Source organism: Cibotium barometz, chromosome 16 (genome assembly GCF_041138505.1).
Source record: "Cibotium barometz isolate CiBa-2024 chromosome 16, ASM4113850v1, whole genome shotgun sequence".
Classification (NCBI taxonomy): domain Eukaryota; kingdom Viridiplantae; phylum Streptophyta; class Polypodiopsida; order Cyatheales; family Cibotiaceae; genus Cibotium; species Cibotium barometz.
In genome coordinates, this window is record NC_141061.1 from 51301701 (window position 1) to 51314250 (window position 12550).

At 43.2% G+C, this 12550-nt stretch overlaps 1 protein-coding gene and 1 pseudogene across 1 annotated transcript; one reads left to right on the forward strand and one right to left on the reverse strand.

Moving 5' to 3' along the window:
* Nucleotides 1-989: 989 nt before the first annotated feature.
* LOC147630718 (uncharacterized) lies at nt 990-3646 on the forward strand. The gene is made up of 2 exons (XM_086810689.1): nt 990-1990; nt 2081-3646. Exons 1-2 carry the CDS (start codon nt 1831-1833, stop codon nt 2698-2700), a joined length of 780 nt encoding a protein of 259 aa, XP_086666815.1. The 5' UTR covers nt 990-1830; the 3' UTR covers nt 2701-3646.
* A 4743-nt stretch (nt 3647-8389) lies between these two features.
* Nucleotides 8390-11925, reverse strand: LOC147630719 (calcium-transporting ATPase 8, plasma membrane-type pseudogene; annotated as a pseudogene).
* Nucleotides 11926-12550: the final 625 nt, after the last annotated feature.

The window sequence follows — 12550 nt, forward strand, 5'->3', positions numbered from 1 at the left end:
TCCTCTCTATCAATCCCAAGATCTCCCAATCTCCACTATAAGCAATGAAAGGAAACCCTAATATGGCCTGTAGCTATCCTTATCACATGTGACATATGTCTTGAGCACATACTGGGGATTTTGGATGAAGGCATCCTCCGTGCAGTGAAGAAAATGATCCCGATAAAATTGAATTTTGGTGCCTAGTTGCTGAGGAGCCACCCATGTAATGTGCACCTCCAATCTAGTGAAGAAAATGATCCCGATAAAATTGAATTTTGGTGCCTAGTTGCTGAGGAGCCACCCATGTAATGTGCACCTCCAATCTAGTGAGACTAATGCAAATGAGGCGGTTGATATCCTGATGGGAGCTCAATGTGAACACTCGTTGAATGTAGGTAACTTTCTAAAAAAGGGCATCCACCGCTATAGGCGGAGTAGCTACAAACTCTACCAGGACAATGGAATGCGGAACTAATGGTTTATACCTAATCATTCGTAAAAGTGCATCATCGCGTGAAGCCTCTCCAGAGATTGGATCCCCCAAAGCTTCCACCATACATCATTGTTGGAGTTGGTGTAAAGCTTTTGGGTATAATGGAACCAGATGTTGTCGGGGTAGCTGACCTGCCTTCTTGGAGCTCTTTCCATGCCTCTTTGCTATTTTTTGCTTAAAAGGGTGCAGCAAAGCTAAACTCCCTTTTCTTATGGCGGCTGAAGCTTTGCCATTTTTTCTTGCTTTGCTTTTTGGTGAGGAGTTGCCTGCTTGCTTTTTATTGTAAGAGGCTAAAGTGGAAATCCCAACACTCATCATCATACCATTGGTGTTACGGTAGGGAGCCTGATGGTGGTCTGATTCATGGAGAAAAGAGGTGAGGTGAGGGGTAATCGTAGTGAGTGGGGCTGAGAGCTCGATGTGTAAGATCCATGAGTGGAGGTTGGATTGCTGTGGTCAAAATGAACTTCCATGTAGTGGGATATGGATCAGTGAGGTTGTTTCTTTCCCAAGTAGCCATGGTGAGGTGGGATGCAGAACTTTGATACATGCGAGGTGAGGCTTGGGCATTCCATAAGTAGTCCAATGTGCTAGCTCCTCCCTCATGAGGAAAACAAGTAAGTCTCTCGGACTCTGGCCCCACCTCGCCATCCCATTATATATGATAAGCCCATGAGCTGCCCCCATTTATATATATATATATATATGTGTGTGTGTGTGTGTGTGTGTGTGTGTGTGTATAGAGAGAGTGATTCGTGGTGTGTGTGTGTGTGTGTGTGTGTGAGGTGGCCGCCGAAGACCTGCTCGACTGCTCTCGACTTGCTCCCTTGCTCTGTCGACCTGCTCGTCTGCTCCCTCATCCTGTTCGCCTGCTCGTGTGAGAGCACATGTGGTGAGGCGCTTGTCCCAGGACTGTATCGGCCCTGTAGCCTATACTGTGTCAGCCCTGCAGTAATCTACGCGACCTTCTGAGGCTACCCAGATGCTCTTTTTTCTCATCGCCAATCTGCTCTTTTTCATCTCTTCCTCGACCTGTGTGCGTGTATAGGAGAGTGTGTGTGTGTGCGTATGTGCTGTGCCTCGCTACAGGTCTATTTTTCCCCTTCTGTATAAGTCGCTTCAGCTCTCTGTTTTTCCCCTTCTGTATAAGTCGCTTCAACTCTCTGTTTTTCCTCTCCTTGTAAGATTGCATTCCAATAGTGCTGTTCCCCCTTTTTTCCTGATCTGTGTCTTCCTGCTGAATCGATTGGTCTCGATGGCAGAATCAAGCAAGTATTATGTCAAGAGAGCTCTTTCTCCTGAACCTAAAAGACAATCAAGGGAATCTCTGCCCCCCATAGCTCCTTCATCTGAAGATGCTTCCTATGTGTTTGACATTCTTGAATGAGGATTTTCAACAAAGTAGAAGAGAATGGATACTACCTGCTCCGGAACTCACTTACAAGATGAAGTTACCTTCTCTTGTGCATCCTTTGAAGAAGCTCTCTCAAACTGCAGTCATCATCTTTTTTCCAGGTAAAATACCCTCGGCTAATGATGTGGGACAATGGGTGAATTCTCTCCTAGGTGGATGCTATGTAGAAGGAGTCTATTTTGCCTCCACAGGATTTTATGAAGTTCATCTCTTGGATGTATTGACAAAACAAAAGATGCTGGAAATGTCCCCTTTATTTTTTGGTCGTCAAATGGTGCACGTCATGCAGTGGTCTCCTAACAAGGATTATCAGAATCTCATCAAACATCACTGCCCTGTATGGGTTGAAGTTGTTGATTTCCTAGATTATATGAGAACAGAGCTTCCAGGCTTAGCGATGACTTTGGGACAAGTGATTTGTCCCCCTCGTCCCACAGGTAACAAAAATCGTTTTTGCATTTTATGGGATACTGATAGACCAACCCCCTCTTCTATTGCAGTTGAGATTGAGGGTGTTAATTTGGGAAAGAAATATTTCACTTTGAAATGGGGCATTTTTGCCGGAGCTTGTTTCTCTTGTCACAAGTTTGGGCATCTAGCTTCGGAGTGTCCCTCAATCCTTCATCCGCCTCCTCCAGCTGCCATTCCTCCACCATCTAATAAAGGAGGTCAAAAGACTTATGTGGAAAAGATTGAAGCTAAAGGAGCAAAGCCTTCACTTCCTACAGGGAACCAAGTCAATTTAGCCCAAAATAAGGATAAAGGAAAAAGCAAGCTAGTGGAAAATATTTCATCTTCTCACGAGGGTTAGCAAAATGCAAAGAAGACGGTGCCTCTCAAACAAAGACCTCTCCAATCTCGCAATTGGGATGCTTCTGCTCCATCTCCTGGCCAACCTTCTACCTCTTCGGACAGCCCCATCTCAAAAGCATGGGTCAATGCAGTTAAGAAGGGTATTCCACTTTGTGAAGAAGATGATTTAGTCAGGGAATTGGATTTTGAGAGTCAGCAAGACCCTGTGGCAATGGCAGAGGCTTGATGCCTCCCTTTCTCTTTGAGGATTGCTCATCTCTTGTACATATTTTCATGCGTACTTCTCTTAAATGTTTTTCTTATAATATACAGGGCCTCTGTAATCAGCACAAATGGAGACTCCTATGGCATTATATAAACAATACTCATCCTGATGTTGTGTGTCTGCAAGAGCATAATCAGCATTCTTTTGCTGGCCAGCATGGGTTCTTTTCAGGCTATGATATATTTTATGCAGGATCTGGACAATTCTCTGGGCTGTGCATTTTAGCCAGACATGATCTGCAGCCCTGTGTAGCATTTAATGATCCTTATGGCCGATGGATGATTATCCAATGCATGATCAATGGAGAGATTTTTGAAATAGGCTCCTTGTATGCTTATCAAATTTCAGCTTCCAGAGCTCAAATGTGGGACTCCATTAACCAATATCCTTGGTCTTCGAATGCTCTACTTTGTGGTGATTTTAATAATTCCCCTCACTGGAAAGACAATACCACACATAAATCCCATATGATTCCCTCTGAAATCCAGCGATGGGAACATATGAATTCTTCTCTTCATACTGCAGATTTATGGATAGCAATTCACCCTTCGGTTTTGGGATTCACATATCATCATAATGCTTTTACAGAATATTGGGCCAGGCTTGATAGATGGTATCTTATTCATGCTCAGCAATATGATGATTATACATGTCAAATGTGGACTGATTATTCTCAACAACTATCTGATTATTCTCAACAACTATCTGATCATACTCCACTCTGGCTCAACCTTTCTTTTGGTATGCCTCTGGACGACATTCAGCTCTCTTTAGTCAGACACTTGCAGGTTAATCAATTATATCTTTCTCATGAAAAATTCCAGCAAATGATCAGATTGGCTTGTAAGCCATTGTTAGCTCATGCTCAGGAGGATCTGGATTTTGCTTGGAACTCCTTTGTACATCGTATTCAAAATGTCATTAAGGAATATGGAAGATGGTACATGGCAGAAACTAGACAGCATATCCAGTGGGCAAAATCATACAAGCAGTCCTTGGTACAGATTAGCCATCAAAGGTCTCTTTCTGCTTCTGAACAGAATTCATTGTCTTGTGCTTCTTCCATAATTGATGCTAATGATAAACGCAAGCTTTCCAAATGGCAGACAAGGGCTAGAGTTAAACCTATGCTGGATAAGGGCTGCTCCTCGAAATCTTTCTTTCGAAATTTACACACGTACAGACAAAGTCAATCTATCATGAGAGTCAGGAAATCGGATGATCTTTGGACCCAGTCTCTATCTCAGTTAGAAAAACAATGCCTTGATCATTTTCGGCTTCTTTTTTCTCTACCATCTTCTTCTACATCTCAGGCTGCATTGGCTCGGAGCAGATTTATTGAGCTTGTTTCTCCTATTGTTTCTTTGCAAAAAGCTTCAATGCTAGAAATGTCCTTTTTAGATACAGAATTGGATGAAGCCCTCAAGCATTTGGGTAAACATAAATCCCCAGGTTGGGATGGTTTGACAGTTGAATTTTTTGTAGCCTTCTGGGCTGAATTGAAGGGTCCAATCTTGAAGCTCGTTAATGTAGCCTGGCAGCATCAACATCTTCCCTCAGCTTGGAAACATGGTCTGCTTAAGCTTCTGCCCAAAAAACCTCTGTGTGAAACAATGGATGACTGGAGGCCTATCACTTTGATGCCTGTTATATATAAACTTATTGCTAAAATACTGGTACACCGGATAAAGGATATCCTTCATGATGGACTTCATCCCAGGCAATATGGTTTTGTTCCAAGAAGGCATATACATGATAATATCTCCAATACTCTCATTGCAATGGAATATGCAAAATACTCTGCTCAAGATGTCTTGGTCATACAGGTGGATGTGGCAAAGGCATTTGATACGGTGCGGTGGGATTATGTTTCTCAAATCATGTTTAAACTTGGTTTTGGGCCAAAGCTAGTTAATGTCATATACTGGCTTTACTCAGATTCCACTGCTCAATGCGTTATAGGGAAACATTTATCTGAGTCTTGGACTCTAGAACGATCAGTTCGACAGGGATGCCCTCTCAGTGCTCTGTTCTATGCTATTGCTTCGCATCCTTTGCTTCTTTACATGGATCATCTGGTTGATACTAGACAGTTAGAGGGGCTTCAGATTTCTGGTTCACGGCCTTTCATTGCATAGGCTTATGCAGATGATTCATTCTTCATGCCAAAGAACAGTCCTGTGGATGGATACTCTTTCAGATTTTGGGTTGGCAGCTGGTTTAAAGATTAATTTTCAGAAATCAAAACTCTTACCTCTCAAGCATTGTGATTGGCATGCTATCCTGTGGCCCGGCCAGATTATTTATCCGGAAAGCATAGTAAGACACTTGGGCTATCCCATTGGCTGGAAAATCAGAAATAAGCAACAAATATCTTGGGTGCTAAACAAAATTAAGGACAAATTAGAATATTGGAAGATCTCCACTTGGCCATTACATGTACGGCTTCGAATTGTTCAGTCCATTGTTCTGGCTTATGTCCAATTCTACCTTCCTCTATTACATTGGTCATCTCGAGATCTTTCTTCTTTTATGTCTCAAGCCATGGAAATTTTTTGGAAAACTAAGCTTCATAAAAAAGCTTTAAGGTTGCTCAAAATGGACCTGCTTTACTCGCCAAAAATGCATGGTGGTTTGAATATTATAAACATCAAATTTCATGTGCTGGCAAGAAAGATCACTATGCTCAAAACCTTCTTTCAGCAAGAACAGCCTTGGTCTATCATGTTGGTTATTCTGTGTGGTCGTATGCGCACAAATGCTTATGGTCGCTGGTTGGTTGATCCATCGGAAGTAGTGCTTGGCAAATTTCAAGGTAAAATCCCTGGTTGTCCATTTTCTACTTCCTTGATTCAGGATTGGAAGAAAGTGCTCTCCCGCATCAAATGGTCTCCCCATCCTGCTTCTATAGCTTCCTCGCTTCGAATGGAAAGCATACATTGGAGTGCTGTTTTTTACTCTCCCCTTGCTGTACAACAACCAATCAGAGCTTACAATCTTATGAAATTGGGCATCCGCCGGTTCATCGATGATGTAGTGGATACTACAGGGCAAATTCTTTCTTTTCCGGCAGCTTGCCAACAATACAATCTTGGGATGCATCATAGATCTATATGGAAAGCTATTGTAGATCTCTTACACCCTTTCATTCCGATTCCAACATTGGATGTAAGAGACAGGCTTCAAGATTGGCATCTTCAGTCTTCAGGCTCAAGATTATCCTCTCAATCTTTGCATCAGTTGACTTCTATACAGGCTTATCGATTGATATTACCTCCTCCATGGATTGCTCAACATGCTAATTCTCTTTGGCATCTGGATAAGTCTTTAGCTTGGTGGAAAGCAAAACTGACTTTGATATGGAAGTTGAAAATGCCATTGAAACAGATACTCTTTCTCTGGAGATGCATTGTTGGTATTTTTCTAGTGGGAGTGAAATTGGCTCAAAGAAGGATTGCCTCTCCTATTTGTCCAAGATGTCATCATACTGTGGTCTTGTTCATGTTCCAAAATCCTTCCAGACAAGATCTCCTATTTTTTATCTCTCAGATTTCCTGCACACAGATTCTACAAGTTTTTCTGGATGTTTGGCACCTTATCAGCTTCATTGTCACAGTATTCTCTTTTCTTCCATTGGATCAGATACTAGGCCTTGTGGACCCTCTGGCTACAGCGAAATTATACATATCTGAATTCACCCCTTCAGCAGCCTTATGAGTTCTTCCGAGCCTCGTTGCGGCAGTCTTTATATGATGCTGTGCATGAGGGAGATTTGGATGTTTCTTGTGTTCAGCTTTTCTTTTACTGTTTCTAATAGATAGGGCATAGGCTCTTTTCTTGAGCACTGCCCTGCTCTTGCATAGAACTTTTTTACTGCTGTTTTTTGAGTTCTAGGGTTTAGACATCCTCCTGATGCCTAACCCTTTTGTACATTCATGATATAATGCAATTTCAACTAGTTTTACTAAAAAAAAAAGTGTGTATAGAGAGAGAGAGAGAGAGAGAGAGAGAGAGTGTGTTAAAAGGGAGAATTAGAGAGAGAAAGTTAGAGATTGAGAAAGTCAAAGAAATAAGAAGGACAGAGAGTGAGTTAGAGAAAGAAGGAGATAGTTAGAGAGAGACAATTAAAAAGAGAGAGAAAAGAGTTAGAGAGAGTGAGAGGTACATAGATTTAGAGAGTTTTTTTTTAAGCTTTATTTGGATTTTAAAATGAGAAAAATATAAATGTGTCTTTTTTTACGAGAAAAAATGAGATTTAAAGAAAGAAAACAAGAAGTTTTTTTAACGTTGTAGGAACAATCCCAAGAGACCAATATGATCTATCTGACGGGAGTGAGATTCGAACACGAGACATGTTGAATAACAACTCCATAAGCTAACCAATCTACACACTTGGGTGATATAAGGGTTAGCCCATTTAGTTTATTTACTCACACACCCAATGAGAGAGAGAGAGAGAGAGAGAGAGAGACATACATGTGTGTGTGTGTGTGTGTGTGTGTGTATAGAGAGAGAGAGTGTGTGTTCGTTGTTTGTTTTGTTTTAAATGGCAAAAATAAAAATGAGCCTTTCTTTGGGGGATGAAAGAGAGAGTAGAATTAGTAATGTTTTGTTTTGTTTTTAATGGGGAAAATAAAAAAGAGCTAGAGAGAGACAGAGACAAAGACAAAGAAAGAGAGACAAGGGAAAATGAGAGAAGAGGGAGATAAAATTTGAGCTTTTTTTACGAGGAGAGAAAAGGACAACCCTGGGCCACTCATTTAAGGGTAACGAACTGGATTAAGAATTCACCAATTACAAGTAGGCAACCCTAGGGCACTCATTTCACGGTGACAACTGGATGAAGAATTCACCGATTATTACAAGTAGGTGACCCCTGCGTTGTGGCCAGACCATACAACAAAATATACTTTTCCAAACGTGAACCAAGCTTGAAAAATTATAGCTTCATTTTAAATTTCATAAATCCAAAAATCCTCCCTTTCACCTTGGCCTCTTGTTTGGCCACATGGAGAGGGAGTAAGTTGTGTTAAATAAAGAGTAGATAGATTATGCAATCCGTATGTCATGTGGTGCTTACAAAAAAATAATCAATTCATAGGCTTATTCTTGTTACAACATCCTCCTTGCATACATTTAGATCTTGGTAGGCTTTTTTGTTAAAACATGCTCCCTGCCAATATTTGGATCTTGGTTGTTGGCCCACTCCCACCTTGCAGTAAGTTGATTAAAGAATGGGAACTCCTTGTGTTAAGCATGCATGATCACGCGCCACATTTCCTTTCTCTTCTGCTGGCCGTCAAGCAGGTGCTGGGCCTGTACCAAGTCAAAATTTGTAAACCAAACATCAAAGGGCAGATGGCCCAAGCCTGGCACTGAGCGGCACCAACCATGGTGGACCAGCAAAATATATACACGGCAAGCCATGCTAGGCCGACCAAATATAAGTAGAATGTCACATGACAACCCATGCTACACACCAAAACCCAACTTTAATAGCATCTAAACATCTAGCAATGCTTTCCTTTTCTTACTGCAAGGTTGGAGTGGGCAGGCAACCTTTTACTCCTCAACTTGGGTGTGAAAATGATCCTCGTCACCAGCATGCCTCTCTCTCCTAGGAACTTTTCTCCGGAAAGGCCATAGCTTTATTCTCAATAGAGGCTTTCTAGGCACAGGGATGTGCTTAACGACAAAGGCAATAGGCCAGCTTAAAAAACCAATCACTATGCTTATCACCCAATACTTCCACTCTAACTTGACTGTTGAAGCAAACTTATTTAGAAACTCAACTATAATCACTTGAAAAACTAAGCTAAACCCAAGAATCCCAAGAAACAGGTGGTTCCTAAAGAGCCCTTGAAAGACATTGCATTGCTCTAGCTTCCTTGCATTCACTTCATTGAACAATTGGCACAGCACAAATGCATTAAAGATGACAGTTGTATTGATGTTAGCAGCACCCGGACCACTCAACCTCATCAGGCTCTTGCCTCTGAACTGCAACACAAGAAGCACTATAATTTGATAAAAGGCCTGAGAGAAGATGTTCCTCCACATAACATTAGTGATCAGAGGCTCTTTCCGGCCCACAGGTGGTTTATACAGAAGCTCATCTGTGGGGGGCTCTGTAGCCAGAGCAAGTGCTCCAAGTGTATCCATGATAAGGTTTACCCATAGCAGCTGAACCGCAGTCAAAGGTACAGCACCCGACGAGACAGCGGCCACAAAGTTGATGGTGAGAGCTGCTACATTCACAGTCAGCTGAAACTGTATAAACTTTTGAATGTTGAGGTACACAGAGCGGCCCCATCTTACCACCTTAACAACCGATGCGAAATTGTCATCCAGAATGATTATATCAGAATTCTCCTTTGCAACCTCCGTGCCCTCTCGATGCCCATAGCTAAACCTATATCAGCTTCACGAAGCGCAGGTGCATCGTTGGTGCCGTCACCTGTTACTGCAACCACCTCACCGAGCTCTCGCAGTGTGCGTACCAGTAGTAGCTTATCAGATGGCGACGATCGCGCCATTACCACTATCTTTGGTGATTCCTGCCTTCTCATCTCAGGAGTGTAGTTCCGGAATGTGGCCCCTTCAATGGCTATTCCTTCCTGTAGAATACCACACTCCGCTGCAATTGCTTTCGCTGTCAGGATATTGTCCCCCGTGACCATCCGTACCCTTATACCAGCCGCTTGGCATTGCCGTACAGCATCATGAACCTCAGGCCTGCAAGGATCTTTGATTCCAATGATTGCAAGCAGAGTTAGTGAACTTTCCGGAACATTCCAATTTTCTACCTGCTCTCCAGTGGGCACCTCTCTGGAATCCACCTCCTGATAGCCGAATGCTATGCACCGCAAGCTTTCAGCAGCCATTCCCTCAATCACATGCATGAGATGATTCCTTTCATCCAGAGTCATAGGATGTGTAGTGTTATCTAAACACAACAACTTATCGCAATCATGCAATATCATCTCTGCTGCTCCTTTCCAGTGTGCATGTACCCTCCCAGTTTCTGAAACCTTCACGGCCACACCCGCTCGCTTCTTGATGGAATTGAATGTCTCAACTTGGAGAACAGTAGATTGTAGCCTCACAGACTCGAAGTCCATGCCAAGTTTAAGCCCCCATAGTAGCACTGCCTTTTCTGTGGGAGATCCCGTTACCTCCGGCTCTCCGCCTTCTGCAGGAACAAAAACACTGCCATTGTTATTCTGCGCAATGCCCTCCAGCAGCAGATTGAGAAAGTCTTCATGCAGACTCTGCAGCCCTGCAACAGGGTCTCTTAACTCACCTGCCGCCCATACTTTCATCACATTCATCTGATTTAGTGTAAGTGTGCCGGTCTTATCACTGCAAATTGTCGTGGCGCTGCCCATGGTTTCACATGCGGACAGTCTTCGAACAAGGGCCTTGTCCACTATCATCTTCTTCATGGCATAGGCCAATGCCAATGTGACAGCTAAAGGGAGACCTTCAGGCACTGCCACCACAACTATTGTGACTGCAACTACAAAAATGTCCACCACACTGTTTCCAACATCAGTTGCCGAGGTTTGTCCGGCTTTGAATTTGCCCGAATTGTTTGAACCCTCTGTGTGCCCAACAAAGTAGAAGATGAACAGAATCACAAACACCAACACAGCCACAGACGTGCCTACAGAGCCGATAAACGTTGCCACACCATTCAGCCTCACCTGCAAAGGAGTCTCCTCTCCAATGTCCTCACCGACTGCTGCCATCAGTTGACCCCATTCGGTTAGCATTCCAACCCCAATTACAAGCATCAAGCCGTGCCCATCCTGAACCTTGGAACCTGACAGAAGATAAGGCATTCTCTTGTGTACCTGAACTGGCTCGCTCTCTCCAGTCATGCTGGACTCATCTAGACATAAAGAATGCCCATCCACAAACAGGCCGTCTGCAGGCACTTGGTCCCCGATGTTAAGTGACACAATGTCGCCAGCGACAACTTCAAAAATAGATATCTCCTGCCTCCTTCCTCCTCTGATCACCTGAACTTGTATATTTCTTTTTTTCTCACTCAAAGCTAAGAATTGAAGAGACTGCCTGTAATCGCTAATGGATGTGACCAGAATAACAAGGATTACAGCAACTGCAATGCTCACACCATCATACCAACCTTCTTGAATGCCATGGCTCTTGATACCCAAAGCTAGAGACAACACTGCACATACAATCAAGATATTAAGTGTAAGGTCTTTGCAGGCATCCCGAAGGAAATTGAGATAGCCTCTTGGAGGCTTCTGAGGGTATGTGTTGGATCCAAAAGCACGTTTGCGCTTCTCTATTTGCTGCAAGTCATCAGGTATACCCTTATCCAGATTAGTTGCAAGAAGGCCTCCAACCCCTTTGACTCCACCAAGCTCGTGCAGAGACTCTGATTGGCGATCTTGCATCAATTTCACCAGCTTCTCACTCTTCAACTTGAAGTCACCGGGAGCAAACTGTTTTGATTCTGAAGCAGCTTGCAGAAACCGATTAATGGCTATCACAGCATGTGCACTGGCTCTTAGCTTCCTCACCCTTTCAAGTCTTCTATTTTCATCAAGGTCTGTTGTATATCGGAACCGACGGGCCGCATTAAGTGCAAGGGTAACCTTCTTCCATCGCTGCAGATTCTCTGTGGTAGGATACTTGTGAGGAATGTCAAATACATCTTCTTCAGCACTTTCATAATCTGGCAAGATGCTCCTTGCAGAAGCTTCTTGGAAGGAGCTCCGCCCAGATAAGAAATCCCTGCGGGCGGACGAAAATTGTTCATCCGAAAGGGAAAACGACATTGCACCGGGCGCTTAGTCCAAGAGAATTTTCTGTAAGGGAAGCACAATGGCAGACACAGATGTCTGATGCATGTAACTAGCCAACAAGGCCGTACAAAGACGATGAAGAAGCTTAATAATGAGCCTTGGGATGCTTTGCCTACCATGCAAGAAGTTGCCTGCATGTGATGGACAAGATCAACAGTAAGTAACTTTTCCTTCCTGTCATATATGATGACATGTGCACCAACTACAAGGACATAATCGGTGACACATAAATGTCATCAGCACCAACTACAAGCACACAACTCATAACACATGTAACCCATTATCTCATCTATGCCATATGCACAAACTACAAGCACATTTTCCATGACACACATGACGCATGCATGCCATTTGCACCAACACAAGCACATAATGTGTAACTCGCGGTGGGTGCCCAAGGGACTAGGGCCTTTGACACACTTGTTGATACCATCAATGCATATTAAAACATTTAAACATGGCCACAGCCTTAACACATATCCATCATCACTTCGCATAAAACATAAAAGCTAGACAAAATATCCACAAATGCTGAAAATGGAGCTTGCACATGTGAACATGTGACACCACAACCTGTACAAAAAGTACAATGGCTGGTGTTACGACCCTGTATTTTTCTCTGGACAACAAGCACGTGGGCACCGAAATGGGATGGACAGTGTGAACGGCATCACTTTGGATATGAAAAGGAAACCCATGTGTGTGACCAGCCCAAGTGTGAAAGGGGACAAAAGGGAGTTTTG